The sequence below is a fragment of the Mesoplodon densirostris genome, chromosome 4 (genome assembly GCF_025265405.1).
Source record: "Mesoplodon densirostris isolate mMesDen1 chromosome 4, mMesDen1 primary haplotype, whole genome shotgun sequence".
Lineage (NCBI taxonomy): Eukaryota > Metazoa > Chordata > Mammalia > Artiodactyla > Ziphiidae > Mesoplodon > Mesoplodon densirostris.
Window position 1 is genome coordinate 176,361,879 of NC_082664.1, and position 19,793 is coordinate 176,381,671.

The 19,793-nt window shown below is 50.0% G+C and overlaps 1 protein-coding gene across 7 annotated transcripts in view; it reads right to left on the reverse strand.

The window, feature by feature from the left end:
- Nucleotides 1-19,793, reverse strand: part of FRMD4A (FERM domain containing 4A) — a 346,032-nt gene that overhangs the window by 14,008 nt on the left and 312,231 nt on the right. For 6 of the 7 annotated variants that reach the window (XM_060097751.1, XM_060097749.1, XM_060097748.1 and 3 more), the window contains exons 18-22: nucleotides 18,735-18,791; nucleotides 17,123-17,360; nucleotides 16,148-16,315; nucleotides 13,387-14,270; nucleotides 10,942-11,038 (exon numbers count right to left, since the gene is read on the reverse strand). In XM_060097751.1, the coding sequence (XP_059953734.1) occupies nucleotides 10,942-11,038; nucleotides 13,387-14,270; nucleotides 16,148-16,315; nucleotides 17,123-17,360; nucleotides 18,735-18,791 (1,444 nt within the window). Of the gene's footprint in view, nucleotides 1-8,337; nucleotides 8,434-10,941; nucleotides 11,039-13,386; nucleotides 14,271-16,147; nucleotides 16,316-17,122; nucleotides 17,361-18,734; nucleotides 18,792-19,793 lie in introns of those variants that run through there. The other variant, XM_060097750.1, reaches the window with a different exon arrangement.

The window sequence follows — 19,793 nt, forward strand, 5'->3', positions numbered from 1 at the left end:
TGTGGCCTTTAAAGAGAGTCCTGTGCCTGGAACCCCTGAAATATATACTGGGGTTAATACGCTTAAAGGTGGCTTCAGAAGCAAAGCAGCATCAAGGCCCTAATTCCAGAACTGGCCCTGCCCGTCTATCACTGTCTTCTGGTGGTAAGTAGCTGATTCCATCCCACCCACCCTGCAAACTCCCTCTCCACCCTGATAAAACTGACCTGTGCCATCGTGCCTGAGGGATTGAGAGACTTTTCATGGCAAAAGGTAGTTGGACCCCCGGTGGACATATGCTGTTCATTGGGGGACAGTCTCTCCCTAACACTGCGTCGTCCTGGTGGTGCTTTCCACCAGGGTGTCTGCCCTACCCTCACTGAGGGTGGCCAAGTGGCCCAAGGGGGCCAGTTAGAGTCCTCTAACCCCAGTCACTGGTCAGAGATGGGCAAATGCCCGAGCAAGTGACCGCCAGGAGCAGGGAGTAGAGGCAGAGACGGAAAGAGAGCACGCCAAGCTCCGTGCTGCCCGCAGCCACGAGGCAGGTGCAATCCTGCAAAACCTGCTCGTTTCTAAAAGAACAGTAGAATCCAAATCATGTTTCTGGAAGCTGGACTCCAGGTTAGCTGCTCAGTTGTGGAGAAGACACTTCAGGTTTTTCATTCACCTAAGCTCCAAAGAGCCTTTTCTTTTTTCCTTCTGGCAAGAATTATCTCCCCGAAGTTTGCGTCTCTAAGAGCTGGCCTAGGTACGAGTTCCTGGAGGAGACCAGGTGGAATATTCACAGCTCAGAAGCACAGGAAAAGAAGGGGAGTTCCTCCACGAAGGACTTCACGTTCCTAAATCCAGTCTTTGACAATGTCTGCGAGCCTTCTGAGATGAAGAAGGGATGTCTGGGGATTGATAAAAAGAGGATAGGTGGGCTTTGAATTGCTTCTAGAGCTGCATCTCTGTTCTTGTAAGGACTAGGTTTGTAAGACAAGGACAGTTTCTAATTCCAGAAGGAACTGGGTTGCAACTTGAATGAATGAAGCCAACAAGATCTTTAAACTTGAACTTGATTTTTTAACAGTGGTGGCAGCCATGGGATCTGAAGGAGACTTCTGATTTCAAGCTCCCTCCTCTTGGTTGATGTGTCCGACTTTATTCAGGACTTAGTTAAGGACAGATTGTCCCTCTGGTGAGTACCCTTTGGTTTCTGAATTATAATGCACTTGGTTCACATTCAGACGTGTAGTTTTCCCGAGAGCAAAACTAAAACAAACATTGGAGGGCGTGGATCAGACACCTAACGAGAGACAACTGTCTCCAAAGCACAAGCCTCCCGGGTAAGGATAAGGTGGTCACAGCCAAGCAAGGTTCACAATAGGTCACTGGCCACCTGCAGGAAAATTCCATGTAATGAGACCCCTGGTCATGGGCAAAGGCCGTCCACCAGGACAAAGAAGTATCCTGTGAAAGGCAAACTGTCAAACACACCCCAAGTCCCAGCCCTAAGCTCACGCCTTAGGCTATCGAGGATTTTTCTTTGTTCTAGGAAAAACTCCGAAAATGGGATCCCAGTCATCTAAATGCTTTAAGGGTGCCCCCCCACCTTGGACTTAGGAACCACCCACAGCAGTTTTGTTTTAAAAAATGTTTTTGGTCTGTCTGCATGCACATGGACCAATCTTACTGAAGATAAACTAAAATGGCAGTGGTCACCATGAGGAATGTTCCAATTAGCCAAGATCGTTCACTTCAGAAGTGCACCTGAAAGCAAGGGCTCCCAAGTCAAACAAGTGCAATGGGATACCTATTTTAATTGGCGTGAGGAAGCCTCCAAAAGGCTTCAAAATTTCCAAATAGCTTCACTGAAAGATTCATTGCAAAAGGATAATAAAACAAAGATACTAGAGAGAGACCCAAAATAAAAGACTGTAAGACTGATGTTAACTCCCCCTCTCCACCTTGCCTTATTATACTCGTCCTCCGTCTGCACTGTCTCCCCACCTTGAAGAGACTGCATGACTGTAAACAAAAGCCAGCAAGTTGGTGGCCTTACGGACACACCCATTTCTACCCTCAAAGAAGGACCCCCATTTGGGCTCTCCCAGGGTTGATGGTACTCCATGGATTCTCCTGTAACTGCTACCAGTTATTCCCTTCAACAGCCAAGGGGAAACTAAAATTTATGGAAAACCTTGCCAAATTCTGGTAGATTAGTGGAGCTATACTCTCTAAACCCCAGTTGTTCCAGAGCCTGGAGATGGGATCCTGGTAAACCTGGCAGAAGCTGGAAGGGGTGAGAATTCTGACCACAGTCAGCTCTCCTGAATCTCTGTTTGCAGTGCCCAGTTGAGAGAGAAAGGTAAATGTCCATGTCCCTTCCTTTCCAAATCCAGACCCATTGGTTGATCTTTTCTCTCCCAGGGACAGCTGTCGCCTTCTTGTTTGTCTCGTTTTGTGTCCTGAGAACTTGGCTTGGCGACCGTCAGGTTGGGCAGATATAACAGAAAGGTAAGTTGCACCTTACATTTGTGGCTGAGGTCCTATCGATTAGTGCCAGCCCTCAGGGGAACTAAGCCTTTCCTTTTGGTTATCTTTGGGAGTGGCTCTGGAGCTTGGGAGAGTGGTGTCCTTTGCACCCTCATTGGGAATGCCTCTTGCATCCATGGCGTCTTTCAGTATGGCCAGGAGTATTTTACTGTTTGTCCCCCTGACAAGATATTTAAAAGGATTGTTTAAGTAGCTTTGTGGTCAGAAGTTGGCCAAACTGGAAGCTGATATACAGAGCCCGTTAGGAACTTTTTAAAGGCGTTGTCCCCTAAGTCAAAATGAAGCTATGTACCCAGAGGGAAAGAAAAACATTCCAAAGACAAAGCTCTAAATCTAGAGCATAGGAATCTCTTGAATTCCATCTTAGTTGAAGATTTTCTCCCTGATCTAAAGCAGCAAATAGAAGATAATGTAGTTGGATGGGCTATGATGTCATTCACGTTGCAACCCAATTCCCTGACTGTCCTTGTCTTACAGACCTAGTCTTTACAAGCACAGAGATGCAGCTCTAGAGGCAGTTCAAAGCCCACCTATCCTTTCTGTCAATCCCCAGACATCCCTTCTTCATCTCAAAAGGCTTGCAGACATTGTAAAATACCTGGATTTAAGAAAGAAAAGTCCTTCCTGGACGAAGTTCCATTTTTTTCCTGTGCCTTTGAGTTGTGAATGTTCTACCTGGTCTCCTCCAAGAATTCTTACCTAGGCCAGCTCTTAGAAACACAAACTTCAGGCAGGTAATTCTCACCAGAAGGAAAAAAAGATGGGGAAGGTTATTTGGAGCTTAGGTGAATGAAAAATCTTAAGTGTCTTCTCCACAAATAGTAATGAAAAGCATTAGCCATCTGAGCAGGTAACCCTACCTTACTCCAACTTCCAGAAACAGGATTTGGATAAAAGTGTTCTTCTATAAACTAGTAAGTTTTGCATTATTGTACCTGTCTCATGGCTAAAATTTTAAAACAAAAGCTTTACAATCTCTGCATCTGTCTGGATGTTTATCTATGTACACTGTATATTTGTAATGTTTTTCTACCTCTGAGTGGTATTACCAAAATTAATTTGTAAAAGAGCATATTTAATTGGCTTAAAGAAAAATAAGCGATTATCAAATTAAGTATTCTAAAACTCTGAAATACAGAAACTTAACCCAAATGTTTTTCAAGTTTGCAGGATCTAGGAAAAATCTTTAGTAAATAAAAGCTAACTTAAGTTTGTTGGTTTAATTAAAGTAGGTATGTTAAATATAATGCATATGTACAACTTTTATTCTACCTGAGTTTATTAGTCAAATAAGTTCACATTAATCTCTGTTACAAATTTGTCACCAAGGATGAGAACTTAAGATGTTGGCTAACTGTTTAATGCCTCGAGAAATTTTCACGACTAATCAGAATTGTTAAGAACAAATTTCTCACTGGGTAGAAGCTTTTTCCTGTTGATAAGCAACTGCCTCTTTTGTAGCAAAGAAATTACTTCAAAACGTCATCCCTATATGGGGCACCCCCATCATTTCTGCATAGTGACTGAGGAGCTCATTTTACTGGCCAGGTAATCCGAGAGCTCTGGAGGGTCCTTCTTATGCTATACAGGCTGCCTTCAGGACCAGGAGAAAAGACTAATGACATCATTAAAACCCAATTAGGAAAATTTCCTGAGACTTTGACCAAGGTGCTGTCACTGGTCCTTTTGCATCTAAGGTCCTTGCCTTTTGAAAAACCTAAGCTCACTCCCAATGAAACAGTATCTGGCAGACCCGTGCATCTGCTTCAGTCTCCATACTGTGACCCTCAAATTGCCCGACAGGACCTATTAAAAAATTGCTAGTCATCTATTCTCTATTCCTCCTACAGGTTAAAAAGCTTATGCTGAATAAGATTACAGCCTGACACTGACACCCCTCATGACCTACTTCCTGGAGAATACATCCGCTGGAAAAGACCCCAACTAAAGGACTCCTGCTTCCCCTCCTTGGAAAGGATCTTTTCTGGTACTGCTCGCCAGTTCCTGCACAGCTAAACTTGAAGGCATCCGGCCCACCTGAAAGGAGTAACAGGACCAGAATGAACCAGCAAAGCCACTGGTGATCTCACACTTAAGATCTTCCGGCACCAGAAGCAGACGACATCGGACATAGACAGCTATCCCAAGACAACGGGGCCAGGCCTGTATAACTTAACTTGATTTCCGCCACTGTTCTCTTTACTGTGGCAATCACGATGGGGGAAGTTAACCAGACTCCTCCACTGATCTGCTTTCTCTCCGGGTTGCCCGTGTCTCCCAGGCAACTGCCAAGGGAGGTAACCTTTCAGACTCCGTATTTGTCATTTAAAACCCGACCTGTCTGTGAGGCTGGAGCCTCCCTGGTCCCTCCTGTAACCCGGTTGTTCTTCTAGCATCCTTGGTGCCACCTTAAGCAACAGCCGAAGTCCCTTCGATGTCAGCTACAGCGTTAAACTTCTGCAGCCCCGTTTCCCAGTGCCTTATTTTTACCTTTCCCCGATCATAACTCTCCTTGCCCGATCTGACACAAATATCTTGTAAACCGTAGTACATGTGTGCTCCCATGTTCTTATGGTTATCTAAATCGGATTTCAAAGGATTTGTCTCTTACCTTACAAGAGATGTTAAACTACTTAGGTTTATTGTTCAGTTACATGGGAAGCATTGCCAATGAAGTGATGATAAATCTTCTTGGGTATTTGTATTTTAATAACACTTAATTATTAATATAATTAAGTGTTCTAGAAATTGTGTGAAATTCCTAGAAGTCTGATATGTCTTGGTATAATGTTATCAGTCATAATTCTGGTTATCTTAAAATATTTTCTGTCAATCACAAAAATAACCAAATTTCCTTGTCAATTCCATTATAATGAACTCTCATCAGATCTTTAGCAATGGGCATTTTTAAGTTCTTTTGTCATTTACAGACAGTTATTGTTTTACTCTGATGCTTTTGCAAAACCTAGATTCATGGCAAGGAACCTACCAAGAACTCTTGACCACCACATGGCTGCCAAATCACAAGGGGCCAAACCTTGGGTGCATATTTCACAACTGATGAAGGCTCCACCTGACTTCTGGTCCCTTGTGAAAAAGCTGGAGATCTCAAATCAATCAAACCGACTAGCAAGTAGCCACCATCGAGATAGACAGACTGCTTCCTCCCAAGATGTCAGATTAAGAACATGTCTGTCTTTCCATTCTTCCTTCCCTCTCTGACCATCCTTTTCCTAATTCTCACACTGTGAAGGTTTTTATGATTCTTGCTGTCCATCTTTTTTGCTTTGCTCTGGCTTGGAAAGATAATGCCATTGTTCACATATCTAAGGCCGTTGCAAAGGGGGGTAAATCTAACCTCAGAGACTTTGAATTATAACGATGCCGGTGATGACACTGTTCCGTCCATCACAAAGTGCTCCCTGATTTCCAGTGCCTCCGTTTCTCTGGACCAAACAGCCAGCCCACCTTTCTGCTGTGTCCCACTCCCTAACCCTGGGGATCTACTTCCTTGTCTCTGGTTAACACCCCGGGGAACCCTGCATCCAGGCTCTGTACAGAGAAAGGGACACAAGGCAAGGGAAAGAGAATAAAACCACCTGTGCTGTCTACAGACCCTTCAGGTGTACTGGCCTCCACGGCTGTCACCTTTTGGGGCCCGAGCCACAGATGGAAACAGGAATTACCGGGAAGCATTCAGTGGTTCAAAATCTGCTTCCTTTGGTGCAGCCCTACTCCGCTGGCCAGGAGCTGATGCAAATGAGGCCACGACCAGGAATCTCTCCTTACCTCTTGAAGATTCCAGAATCTGCTGGTAAAGCAACAGCTGCCCAGTGAAACTCCCTAGACTCTCTGGCCAGAGTTGTTCTTGATAATAAGAGAAGCCTCTGGTTGATTATCCTTTAGCTGACCAAGGAGATGTCTGTGCTGTGACCAACACCACTTGCTGCACCTGGATCAGCACTTCTGGGGAAGGTGAGACTCAGCCACGTAAGATTACTGAGCAAACCAGCCAACGGGCTCTTTCTTTGGGAATTATTCTGCTCATAATAGTCACAGCAGTCGCCGTAGTGTGTTGTATTCTCGCAAAAGCTTTAAATGCAACTTTGCAGCCACTAGCTACCAAGCAAATGATCTCCCTCAGAACAGAACATCAGAAAAGGAACAAAGAGAATGGCCGACTGAAAGACCATGAACCCAGTGCTGTGACCTGTGAAGACCACACAGAGATTCAGCAAGAGAAAGAACGGTAAGAACTCCAAAGCCATAGCTGGGAGTAGCACTAATGCCTTAAATTTTGATCACTTCTCTTAATTAGGCTCAGAGTCTGATGAAAAGGGGGTAATTGTTAAAAACAAGACAGCAGACCCACAATGAAGTCTCTTAGGCTATAGGTTCCGTATCACCAAACCGAGACTTAACTTTATAGTTTCAGCTCCCCAAGAAAGGAATCTTTAACCAGTCAAATCGGGACTTGCCGGATCAGCACGTCTGCCCGACAGACCCCTGCCGTCCCCTAACGGAGAGCGACTGGGCTACAGCCAACCCGCTTTTTCACCTGGTGTAACTTCCTCCTTCCCGCTCCTTTCTGCCGCATGTCTTTTGTTTTGTACAGCTCCTTTCTATCTGCCGGACTGGATGCTGCCTGATTCATGAATCACTGAAATAAAGCCAGTAAGCTCTTTCAAATATACTCAATTGAATTTTTTTAACACCGTCTTCCTCTCAAAGGCTCAGCCCGTTTTCTGAATCCCCCATCTGCCAGCTGAGGGCACTTGCAGTAAAAATTGTTTCACGTCTCACCCCTTTGGTCAGGATCTTGTCCTACCCTACTTTTCAGGCTGAAGTCTCGCTCTTTCTCTACAGCAAAATGACACTCTGCTGTTCCCCAGACACCCCTGCTTGTTTCTGCATCTGTGCTGCTTTTGCCCTTGAACTGATCTCCACCCTTCGAGCCCCCTCCTCGCACCCCGGGCCTTGGAAGGGATCCTTCTCCCCTTGGAAACCTTTTAGCATTTTGTTTAAAGTCTCAGGGCATTTAATACCTAAGTGCTGCAAGAATCATTTTTTGATGGAATAAACTTATCACTTTTTTTTTTTAGCCACTTCTGAATGGTATCCTTTTTAGTTAACCCTTGAAATACTCTTAATTTCAATACCTTGTCTCCCCCTGAGGACAGGAACCAGACCAGGTGTTCATGTTTTTATGCCCACTGTAGCAGGGCTTTGCAAATTCCAGCGTTCATTTGATTCACCCAGGGATCCTGTTAAATGCAGATTCGAATTCAGTATGTCCAAGAGTCTACCTCCTAACAAGCTCCTGGGTGAGGATGCTCGTCGGTGGATCTCATTTTGGAAAGTAGAGCCCTACGGCGCTTGGTAGAGTGCACAGCCATCACTCAAGAACACTGGGATGAAAGCGTGGGTGACCAGGTGGTTCTGGATGAGCTCAGTCTGCCCTTGGCGCCTTGAGATATAAACTGCACGATGCTGTTCTTTTCAACAAACATTGAGTACTAAAACCAGTAAAAGCTTCTACGAGTACCTGCATGTACAAAGAGCCTGGGAAAGTCTAAAACATACTTTGTGGTCTTTTCTGGGAAGTAGCAGTGGGGATATCTAACAAACACACACCTGATGTAAAAACATACATATAAACATCGACTTCCACATGTATCTAGAAATAAGACATGAAAATAACGGCTTCCACACCACTCAGATGTTTCCTTCTGGAAATTATGATACATACGGGCAAAGGCAACACAGATGCAGCACACCTGAGATCACAGACTCATGAACAGTGAAGGGGGAAGGCTGTAAGAATGAAACATGCCCTTACGATACCTCTATTCATCAGTACTTTGGTGAGTTGGAGACTCAGACCCATCCATAATGGGCGAGTTTTCTGTTGCTTCTCTGAACAAAGGAAAGCAGAAGGAAGAGAAGAGAGGTCAGGTTAAAGAGAGGAGCCGCCACAGACACGATTAGGAGCTTATTAATGCATTGGAAAGCCCCGCTGACTACGCACCCAAGCACTAGTGACACATAACACAGGCCTTGCGCAACTTTCAGCCCCCTCGCGGGCGTCAAAGACCTCTTTAGTTTTGTTAGGAAGGCAGCCAGGCTTTGGCACTTTGGACCCATTTCTTCTTTTCTTTTTTTTTTTTGCGGTATGTGGGCCTCTCACTGTTGGGGCCTCTCCCGTTGCGGAACATAGGCTCCAGACGCGCAGGCTCAGCAGCCATGACTCACGGGCCAAGCCGCTCCGCGGCATGTGGGATCCTCCCGGACTGGGGCACGAACCCGTGTCCCCTGCATCGGCAGGCGGACGTTCAACCACTGCGCCATCAGGGAAGCCCCCATTTCTTATTTTCTTATCACATCACAGAGAACAGTTATTGTTCGTTAATGATAATTCAACTCAATCTGATAAAAGAGTTTAAGGACCAGAATTCATTTTTGTTTCAAATTGGTGTTGAATCCTCACTAGCTGTGTGTGATCAAAAATGGGGATCCCCTGGATCCACTCCAGGGGAAAGGCAAGTGAGGGGTGCTCGTAAGTTCCAAAGCCTGCTGTCAGTCAAGTAACAGTCATGTATTTAGATCAGGTGAGACTGGGTGTGATCCAGAAAATTTGGAGGAGCCAGGAAGACAGCCTGAAATCTGAAGGTCCTTATTCAGGGTGAGATGGGTTAGCCAGTGGAGGTACCATATACACAGAACATCTGGCATTCTTTCTATGAATCAATCTATCTTCTTGAAACTCTTGGGCCCTAAGCCCTGCAGCAGCTGCCTGACCACACGAGCTAGAGCTGGGGTGTGGGTGGTACGTAAGGTAGTGTTATAAGGGTGTATAATAAGGACGGGGGTAGCTGCTGCCCAACAGACCAGGCAGTGGGAGTGGACACAGAACACTGGCAGTTGGGACCGCAGGGTCTGTTAATTCAAGAGAGTAAGGGGCAGCGTGGGGTGGGTCGGTGATGGATTGTCAAACCTAAGTGCATCAGAATCCCCTGCAAGGGCTTGCTAACACACAGGCTGCCGGGCGCCACCCCGAGTTTCTGATTCAGTGGGTCACGGACGGGCCCGACAGGTGCATTTCTAACAGGACCCCAGGTGGTGCTTACGCTGCTGGTCTAGGGTACCACATTTTAAGAACCACTGGCTTGGTGGAAAAAGACGAGGCCTTGGTGTGGGCCCACAGAGTGCAGGGCTGAAATTCCAGCACCATCCAGCTGTGCGACACTGGGAAGACACTGATTTTCTCTGAGCCTCATCTATAAAACTAAAAAAATCTGGGTACTTCCCTTGCAGCACTGCAGTGAGGATTATATGAGCTCCGATATGTTAGAAGAAGCTTCCAGCCTTTGAGTGCACAGCAATCACTCAATAAATGTGAGCTCCCTATCTGTCAAATACTAAGGCTGAATAAAGCCTGGTTTAAAATCGCTAGAGGTAAATCTGCAGCAACAAAAAATGTCTGCCAAGAACAGAGCCTGAAAGGTGGAGCCAGTTCAGGTCCTGTAGTTTCCTTCTGGTGTAACTCACAGCTGTCAAATTTTCCCAGACATCCCCATGGATAGATGCCCCAGCAAACGAGAAACTGAATAAAGCTGGATAAAGGGACCTCTTACTCCTTTAGCCAATGTATGATAGAATGGAGCATCCACTGAGAGTCCATGTCTTAGGAGCAACGCAAGAGGCAGGGACGGTGAGGGGAGCAGGAAGCAGGTCACGTGTATCTGCCGGACTCTGCTGTACATGAAAACATCCTAAGTGTCCATGAGGTTTACTGTTCTATGTGGTGTTCTCTGCCTACATTTAAAGCTGAAAAAGGAGCTGAGTTTTGGTTTCATCATTTACTGTGGGCCACCTCCTCAGGGTCTCAAGGTACCCGACCCCCTTTGTTGGTTGGTTCTGAACAAGGGCTTGGCCGGGACTGAGAGAATCTGAGCCTTCTGCTTTTTTTCCCTTAAGAAGCATCCTGACACCAAGACAGTGGACACACTGCCAAGCATGCAAAGCAGCAGGCTGGGGCTCAGGCCGGGGGTGGGTATGGCTGGCCTGGGGTGATCGCACCCCAAGTCCAGTGCTGTCTGGAAGTCTGGCCAAAGAAGCACACTCGGCTCCCTCCACATTTTCGGGACCATCACCAACTCTGAAGGAGAGTGGAGAGAATTCACCCGAATAAAGGGACGGCGCCGGACAGGAGGGGTGGAAGGTAACAGCAGCGCCTGGGGCTTCTCCGGAGAGGAAGAAGTTTCCAGCGCTGTACGTCATTCCCGGTTCCCCAGTACCTCACTCTCCTGCCGATAAACCCTCTGTCACTAGGATCTCATACCTGCTATGCTCTAACCGACGAAGAACACGGAGGATCGCTGCAAACCAGGAAGGGAGGGTCGGAGGTCTGAAAGGGGAACTCACCCGGTCCGCCAGGTTAGGATGTGGTGAGGGCTGCCGGGGGGCGTCGCTCCAACTTCACTGGACGGCGTTGAGCTTCTCTGGCTTTGAGGTAAGGCAGCTGCGTGTACGTGGTGCAGAAGAGACACGGGTCAGACACGGGGCAGTGAAGGAGCTTCCTTCCAGAGATGCTGCCTGTGGCCCCGTGGCAGGGTCCCCGTGGGAAAACGTCCACCCCTCTCCTCTCCCCACGTTTGGCCAATGACGTTTTCTCACCCCAGCCGTGCAGCTCCATTCTGAGTCAAGCTCGCTTGGGGTCCTAGGTCCCCACTTTGCCACTGGGAAGTGGCCACAGGGATGGCGACAGTCCCCACTGTCCTCGGAGGGGGACCTGGGCTGGTCTAGCACAGGGAGGACCTGTTTCTCTGCACAGGGCGTTTCCAGATACGGCCTCAATGTTAAAACTGTTCTTTATTACGAACAGAGAACCTCTAGAAAGGTTCTCTGAGCTTGTGGTCTGCCGTTTTAGGCTTATAATTTACCATGTCAGGACCCTTCAAATGGGGCAGGGCTTTTCAAAGCTCATCCAAATCTGACTACGTGGAGCTTATTGATGTGGGCAGGATTTTTTTAGTTGGGAAAAAGTAAGAAGTAAATCCTACTTAAATGCATCCCTCTGCTTCCTTGGGAATGCAATCTTTTTCATTAGGATGCTTAGTCTAAAATATGTTCCAAAAGATTTACTGAATCTCTTTAGGTAAAGCAAACCTACTAGACAAGTGCTACAGTTTCAACAGAACATAATTACTCCTGACCTGTCCAACCTCAGCTTCTCCTAATAGGGTTACAGGGGACCATGGTCTTTAAATGATATACATAATATATTCATTCATTATTCTCAAAATTCTCCTAGGAAGTTGATGGCATAATTCACTGGGCTGATTTTACAGATGACAGAGGAATCTGGAGAAGGTTCTCGGACCTTGAAGTCAACGGTTCTCTCACGCTTGCGTGAACCATATTTATTCCTGTCTCTGCAACTTATCTTTCGGCACTGCCATAATAAACGAGTCACTGGGAATCTGGGGAGAGGACGCAGAAACCCTGTGAGCTGGCGCACCCGGGCAGCCGGCCGGTCCTTCCTTTTCGCCCTGTTCTCCCCAGGCCCCAAGAATCTCCTTCAGTCCCCCGAAGAGGAACACCCCCCACCCCCCATTTTCTGTCTGTAAGATCACTCTCCCGTCCCTGGATTTTTCCTCGCCCTTAAACCTTCTTTCCAGTCAAGTCCAATCCTGACTTGGACGTCCTTTCATTTGCTGCTCTCATTTTATTCTGATACCTTAAGAATCATTTCTCATTATGTCTCAAGATCCTCTCCCACTTACTTTCCTACAGTCAGTGTGATGCAGTCTCTCTTTTTTTAATTGGCTTTTATCAGGCGATTCATGATCGGGCAGCATCCCATCTACCAACTAGAAAGGCGCTCCGATCAAGTCTCTCATCACCGCACCATCTCCCCTCTTTGTGGGCGCTAAGATATATAAGTGAGTTAGCGTCTGCTGGAGCTGAAAACTCCGCAGGGATGTGGAGACTGCTGGACAAACACTGGTGCTTTTTTTTTTTTTTTTTTTTTTTTTTTTAATCATCGTTATTCTTTCTTGGAGACGGAGTGGGAAGGGGGTTAACTTAAGGGAGAGGACGGTTTCTTCCATTTTTCACTTGATTCGGTACTGCTCGATGCCCCGAGTACAAGGATATGCGGTAACCCTTCCTCTGATGATGAAAACTTTAAGATGTAACAACGGGGCATCAGAAGCACTTTACAAAAATTACTCTGGTCACAACATAACATCACTGAAACGAGATCTCGAGGAGCAGTCTCGAGTTTTCCAGGAAGTCACCAGGGGAAGTCACAGGCAGAGGTCGCCACTTTATTCTGTAGCCGGCCTGCGCCACGTGGGGGAGACACTGGCCGAATCTCAGGGCTTCCGGTGTTCCTCTGCCCTGCAAGGGTACCGCTCAGGTCTCTAACCCACCGCTGTCTCTCACCTACTACTGTCGCCCCCTTCACCAGGGTGAAGGCGCACCTTTGACCGGATAAACCCTGAAACACACGGACTTCACCACTGCTTAGATCTCCATCCTTACAAGGACAAGGGGCTGCAGGGACAGGCTGCACCCCTACTCAGGAAGCTGACATGGGAGACGGCGGCGCACGCAGTCCGCTGGGCTGGGGCGGGGCTTAGGATGCGCTGCCCCGCCCCTTCCCAGGTCTTCCTCACGCGGCAAAACCTAGGCTAGAGTGGGAGGGGTGAGGAAGGAGGGGAAGGAAGGTCTCACACACCTGACAGCTAGGTTTCTAGAATGAACCATCTCTCCTGCCTGCCTGCTCTAAGAAAACCTTCCATCCCCACCAGTTCACCTCCAGACCGACCAGGTGCGCGCCGGGCCGTCCGCCCCGCCCCTCACCTGACGTGGCCTTGCACATCTGGGGCATCCTGGTGACCCTGCTGTGCGCCACGAAGGTGCTCTGCGAGGAGGCGCTGTACTGGGAGCCGCCGTCCGAGGAGGCGGAGCTGGCGTGCGACAGGCGGCTGTGCTCCTTGTGCGAGGCGCTCGAGCGCTGGTACCACTGGCGCAGCTCGTCCGAGACGGCGGCGCGGCCCGCGCCCTTGTCGTGGGCGCCGCCGTCGCGGCCCAGCGACGGAGTCCGCAGGATCTGCGAGCGCGACGGCGTCAGGCGGCCCGCGTCGCCCTCGTCGCCGCCGCGCCAGCTCTCCCGGAACAGGCCGCCGGCCGTGTACGAGTTGGAGGTCTTGAACTGCGCCTTGACGCTGTAGTGGCCCTCCTGGTCGCTCTCCAGGCTGCGCACCACCACGGGCGTGGCGCCGCCCTCCACGTACAGCGGGTACTCCTTGATGCGGTACTGCGAGCTGGGCTGGCTCTGGCTGTGCAGGTAGACGCCGTGGCCGTGGCCGTGGCCGTGGCCGCCGCCGCCGCGCGCCGCCAGGTTGGGCATGCTGCCCGAGTTCGCCGCGCCCAGCGCGCCCGCCGCCCGCTGCCGCTGCCTCTGCCGCGCGCGCGCCTTGGACGGCGAGTCCTCGGCCAGCGTGGAGTAGTTGGCGTTCATCTGCGCCGGGTAGTAGTGCTCCGAGCTCGAGTGGCTGGTGCACGACGAGCAGTCGTCCATGGGGTCCGAGCCGTTGCTGCTGCGAGTCCGTGGCGTGTAGAAGTCGGGGCTCCCCGTGTCGTTCTCCGAGCCCAGGAGCTTGCCCTGGGACTCCAAGCTGGAGCTCCGGTGCCGAAAGTGCAGGGCGAGGCTGTGCAGCCGCGTGGGGCTGAGGTCCACCGACCTGCGGGGAGACCACGGCGCGCTGGGTCTGGGGGCGCCCGGGGGAGGGGCTGGCGGCTCTGCGATGCTCCGATCGTCAGACTCGGAAAGAGCGCGAGGTCGCAGGGCCCAGAGCCTCCCGCAAACGCGCATCTAGGAGAGCGAGTCTAAGGGCGGGGACCCTGGGGATCCAGGTGCGTCCCATCCCTCCCAGGTGAAGACCGGCCGGGAGGGGGCGCTGATCCCCCGGAGGAGAGCCGGGCCTCCGCCGTGATTTTCGATTCCGAATGGGCGACGGGGACAAAGTGCCCACGTAAGGGCTTCTGAAAAAAGTACGCCAATAGCCAGGTCTTTTTTTTTTTTTTTTTTTTTAAAGGTGGAAAGAGGTTCTATAAACACAGCGAACCAAGATCATCCCCGTTCTGGTATTATGTTAAGCCAGAGGAAATGCCCATTTTTGTAGGTCAAGAAACAGCCCAGCAGAAGCAATCATACGGTTTCACCCAGTACTATTATGAGTACTGGACAGATTTCCATTCCCCCATGAACACGTGTCTAAAACGGAAGGTTGGTGGCACGTGGAACCCTTAAAAGTGACGGATGCAAATACTTACCACTCCACTTCTTTGTTTACCATCCATTCTGCTCATTGGAGCCACACGCTAAATATCCATCAATATGGCGGGGGTAGCAGAGTACAAGGACTCCACAGAAATCCACCGCGGCTGGGCTGACTGAGTGCAGGAAGAGGCGATTCCCAGGGCTGCCTGTCACTCAGGGTAGACTGCGAAGTCCCCACTGTGTGGCCCTCCTTGACTCGGGCCTCAGTTTCCTCTCTGGTCCCACCCCGCTCCATCACTTTGTTCTGGCCACACTGGCCTCCTGGAACATGCTGAGTGCAGGCCTGTGTCTGGGGCCTTGACCCTGCTGTTCCCTGAATATCCTTAGAGCTTGCTACCCACCTCCATCCAGGTCTCTGCTCAAATGTCACCCTATTAGATAAGCCTTCTCCGATGCTCTCCTTTAAATGGTCTCTCCCTTCACTCACTTGCCCTGTTCATTTGTCTTCTCAGTACTTATCACCACTGACTTATTTCTTTACTGTGACTCTCTTCTTACTAAAACGTCAGTCTGATGAGGGCACAGCGTGGTCTGTTTTGTCCACGGCTCTATGCCCAAGAATAGTACCTGGTACATATAGGCACTTGATAAATATCTGTTGCATGAATGAGTGAATGAATGGACAAGAGACTCTTGCCTGGAGAGCTCAATCGTACCCTACATAAATAGTTCACCACTTACAGAAGATCACACCATCTGTCCTTTGAGCTGCGGTCCCTATGGACTTAGTTTTAGAGAAAATGCAGTGATGGCTTTGGTTTTGCCTCTTTTTAGAAGAGGAAGGTGTGATTCACCGAAGCCTCACGTTTGCCTGTTCCTTCTGCTCTTGAATGAATTTACACCTTGGGGCATTAAAGGAAGTCCAGGATACATGAGGACTATCCAGTAGAAAGATACATGAGGGCTGTCCAGTAAAGATCACCTCACCAGGGCAAGGTTGTTCTGGTCCCGGGGCTCTTCCCTGCTAACCTGGGTAGCCGTTCCGGCCTCCACTTTTGTGGCTTAGGGAAGCTCCTTCCATGCCCACTGTCTCCAGGGGATTATCTGACCAACTCCCAGTACCCACTGGGCGTGGACAGTGGGATATAACGTGTCTCTTGGCTCCCACGGGCTTCCGGCTGCCAGCTCAGTTCCTGATTCTGCTTCACTTAAAGAAGAACCTACCTCGCTGGTTCAGCCCTGACTCCAGCTCACGGCTTATCTGGGCCGGCGTGGGTCCAACAATGCCAAATTCTACAAAGGCAGGTCTGGTCTAAGGAGGGAGACGGGTGGACTCACCTCGTGGAATGCACGTAGTGGGGACTCCGGACTCGCAGGTCGGGTGTGGACGGCATGCTGCACTGCGGGTTCCAGGGCGGGAGGCTGCGGATGGGGCTGGTCTGCAGGGAGCTGCCTCCCCCTCCCGCTTCAGCGCAGCTCCCCGTGCTGGGGAAGCGCTTGTGGCTACTGCAAAGCAGAGGAGGCCACGCTGGTCACTGCCAGACAGAGCTGCACCTTCTCGCGGGTCGCTGACTATGTATGGCCTTGGGCCTTCAATCTCGGTGTCGGGAAGCTTGCCCGGGACTCCCCCAGAAGTGGGTGAGTCCTTTTCCCTGAGGCCCAGAGCAATGTGAGATGAAGACCCTCACCAGCCTTCTCCGGGACAGGCAGTGTGACTGTTCTGTAAAGCCCCTGCCCTGAACCACAGTTTCTGTTTTCTAAGAGACAGATATTTACCTGTCTGGGTACCCACTGGGAGCTTTATAGGACATAATGAAAGGAAAGGAGAAAAACAGAGCAGCAGTCCCCAAACGCCTTCCCAAACCCCTCTCTCCCACATCAGCTGAGTAAATGAGCTGCTGCTACACAGCTAAGATCACAGCTGTTCGGCTCCAGAATTCTCTTGGCTGATGGTTCAGGGTTCTGAGCCACTCTGGGATTCTTAACGAGTGGGCTCTCTCACTTGCCATTTCGGAGTACTGCTGCCTAAGATTTCCTAATTCATTAATTCCCATGGAATCGAACGACATTCAAGCCGGCGGTCAACGCGTGGATTGGGAGCCCAGACCCCCCGTTTCCCTGGGAAGGACGAATCTGCACCTCGAGCAGGTCAGCAGCAGAGGGCGCTGTGGCGCAGCCCTGCCGAAAGGCAGCGCCAGGGAGGCGCACCCAGGGCGGTGGGGATCGGTGATTTGCCGATGCTACTTAGGACAGCCCTGGGAGTCTGTCCAAGCGTGGACAGTGACCTCGTGTGGACTTCCCGGCCCAGCTCACCTGGAGTGACTGTGGGAGGAACGCTTCTTGACCTTCTCGTAAGGCTCATCTAATGAGGACTCGCTCCACATTTTGGGCTTTATGGGCGACTTGTCATAGTCGTTGCGGTGATAGTGCATCTGCCTGAGTCCCTCCAGGGACTGGGGAGGGGGCGGCCGGTTGTGCGACGGTGGCCGAGGAGGGAGCCCTTTATGAGGGGACTGTAAGGGGGACAGTGTGCTGGTGACCTGAGAGTCTTCTGTACAAAGAGGAAAGAGAGGAAGTGAGCAAGGGTCATCCTTCCCGCCCACCCTCCGGACGCCGCCGCCCTACCCCAGCTCCACCCAGACATCAGCCGTCAGCGGGCATGTGCTACAATTTCACTCTTTTACCCTCAGATCAGTAAGGAAAGAGCCCCTGGCAGGAGCAAGCCTGCGATGGGAGTTGGGGCCCACGTGAAGCAACAACGCCCCTTGGGAGGTCCGGGGTCTGACACATGGGGAGGAAACTGATCGCAGGCGATGCATCAGCATCAGATAATGACAATCTATACCTCCCCCCGTTACAGAGGAGTCTCCCTCAAACGTTCCTGTTTCCTCCCCTGCAGAGACTGGAGTCCACAGAGGCCACAGGCTGGATCTCTGATATTCAAATCACGCCCCCTGCTCCCCTGCAGGCCTGTCCTTTCCTCCCACCAGTGTAATGGATTAAAATATGACCATCTGATGGCAAATAGCAGGGCCAAGACAACTGGGTAGATACCCCGCCAGCCGTTTCCCACACCAACGTGATTATTATCCTTGCAGTTATCATGATGGCTGGGAGCCACGCAGATCTTTCATGTTCTCTGTCTGAATCGCCACTTACACTGCCTGCCTGAGGTTTCCCTAAAGGGCAAAAAACGTAACTGCCACTTAATAGATTTCCACGTCATTAATGCCTTGACCTCCCCAGGTTGGGTTTAAATCCATGGGAAGCTTCTCAGAGATGCTTCTGGGTTTGGAATCCCTTCTTCCCCGATGTGTGGTGGTGGTGGTGACGGGCTGGGGGGAGGCGATGGGTCACTTCTGTTTTTGTTAAGAATTTCCCAGGAAAAGATTGAGAATCACTAGGTTTTTAGAGGTCAATGGGAAATCAGAAGACAGTTTCCTAGGCCTGACCCGGAGTCTAAAGGGACGTCTCCCGTTCACTTGCACTACTTCTCAGGAAGGTGCGGAGGCTTGTCTGCTTCTGGCGACCCCCAGGCTCTGCTAGCAGGTTCCAATCTTTGTGACCCAAACCAATGGCCACCTCTTTCCTCCAGAAATTATAAATACTCCAAAGGAAACTATGCGTGGTGTTTAAACTGTCTGTTCAGGTTAAAATGTGGTTTTGGCAACTAAAAAAGTAGAACACCATTAAATCAATCACCTTAAATCTTACCTCCGGGCCACAGGACATAATAAAATTCCCATAGACGTGTGTTTCTGTAGCTCCCACCCTCTCAGCCCCACAGATGACCAATGGGAAATCAAAGAATCACAGGGAACCCGGCGCCATGTTGGTCTGGCTCCTGGCTTTCCACTGGGCTGTCCCAGACTACACACAGCTTAATCCCAGTTCCGAGCTCTCAAGCAGGAAACAGACAACCTACCATCTTCTAGAACAAGGGCATCTGACAGGGAACTGTCTTCACTGGCAATATTTCCATCTGAGAAGACAAAAAGCAAAAGTCTATGAGGTGAGCACGTCCCTTAGACAAAGCCCTATCTGTGAAAAGAGTGGGTTTCCCACCATCCCATACCCTCCTCTGTCAGAAAAAAACCTATGAAACGCAATCAAAATGGTGTTGGGGGGGCTTCCCTGGTGGCGCAGTGGTTGAGAGTCCGCCTGCCGATGCAGGGGACACGGTTTGTGCCCTGGTCCGGGAGGATCCCACATGCCGCGGAGCAGCTGGGCCCGTGAGCCATGGCCGCTGAGCCTGCGTGTCCGGAGCCTGTGCTCCGCAACGGGAGAGGCCACAGCAGTGAGAGGCCCGCGTACCGCAAAAAAAAAAAAAACAAAAAAAAATGCTGTTGGGCATTTCTTTGGACAGTCCCTGTGGGGGGGTCATGACTCACCCCCCCGATTCCTGACACTGCAACGTGCCCAGTCTTTGTTTCATTGGCGACAGCAATGCTCAGCCGTTTAATATCCAATGTAAAGGCCACCTGGCCTGGCCAAGCCACGTCATCATCCCAGCCCATCTCAGGGCCAAGCGAAACTAGGGCGAGGGGCTTGGCCTGGCTCACGTGGCAGTAAATGGCTTCTCAATAAACTTCCTGAATCATTAGCAGACAAAACAAGCTTCTCAATAAATACAGCTTCTCTCTCCAAAGCCTATTTTCATAGACACTATTCAATTAGCCATGAGAACACACCCGGAGGGAGGCAGAAAGATGATCCTCCCCCTTTAACAGCTGGGGACACTGCGGGACGTCTAGGGAGGCGTGGTTTGTCTGAGGCTGCGCTGCTGTCCCGGCTAAGTCAGCAAAAGGGCCCAGGACGTTAGATTCCAAGCTTAATGTTTTCTCTCCTCAAATAACAAACCGGGCTAAGGCGAGGAAGAAGAACATGAATCACTCCTCTAATTGAAGTGGGCTCGTCGTGTGATGAAACGTTCTTTCAAGGAGGTAGCAAAATGGAGAAGGTACATCCTTGAGCGGTTAAAAAC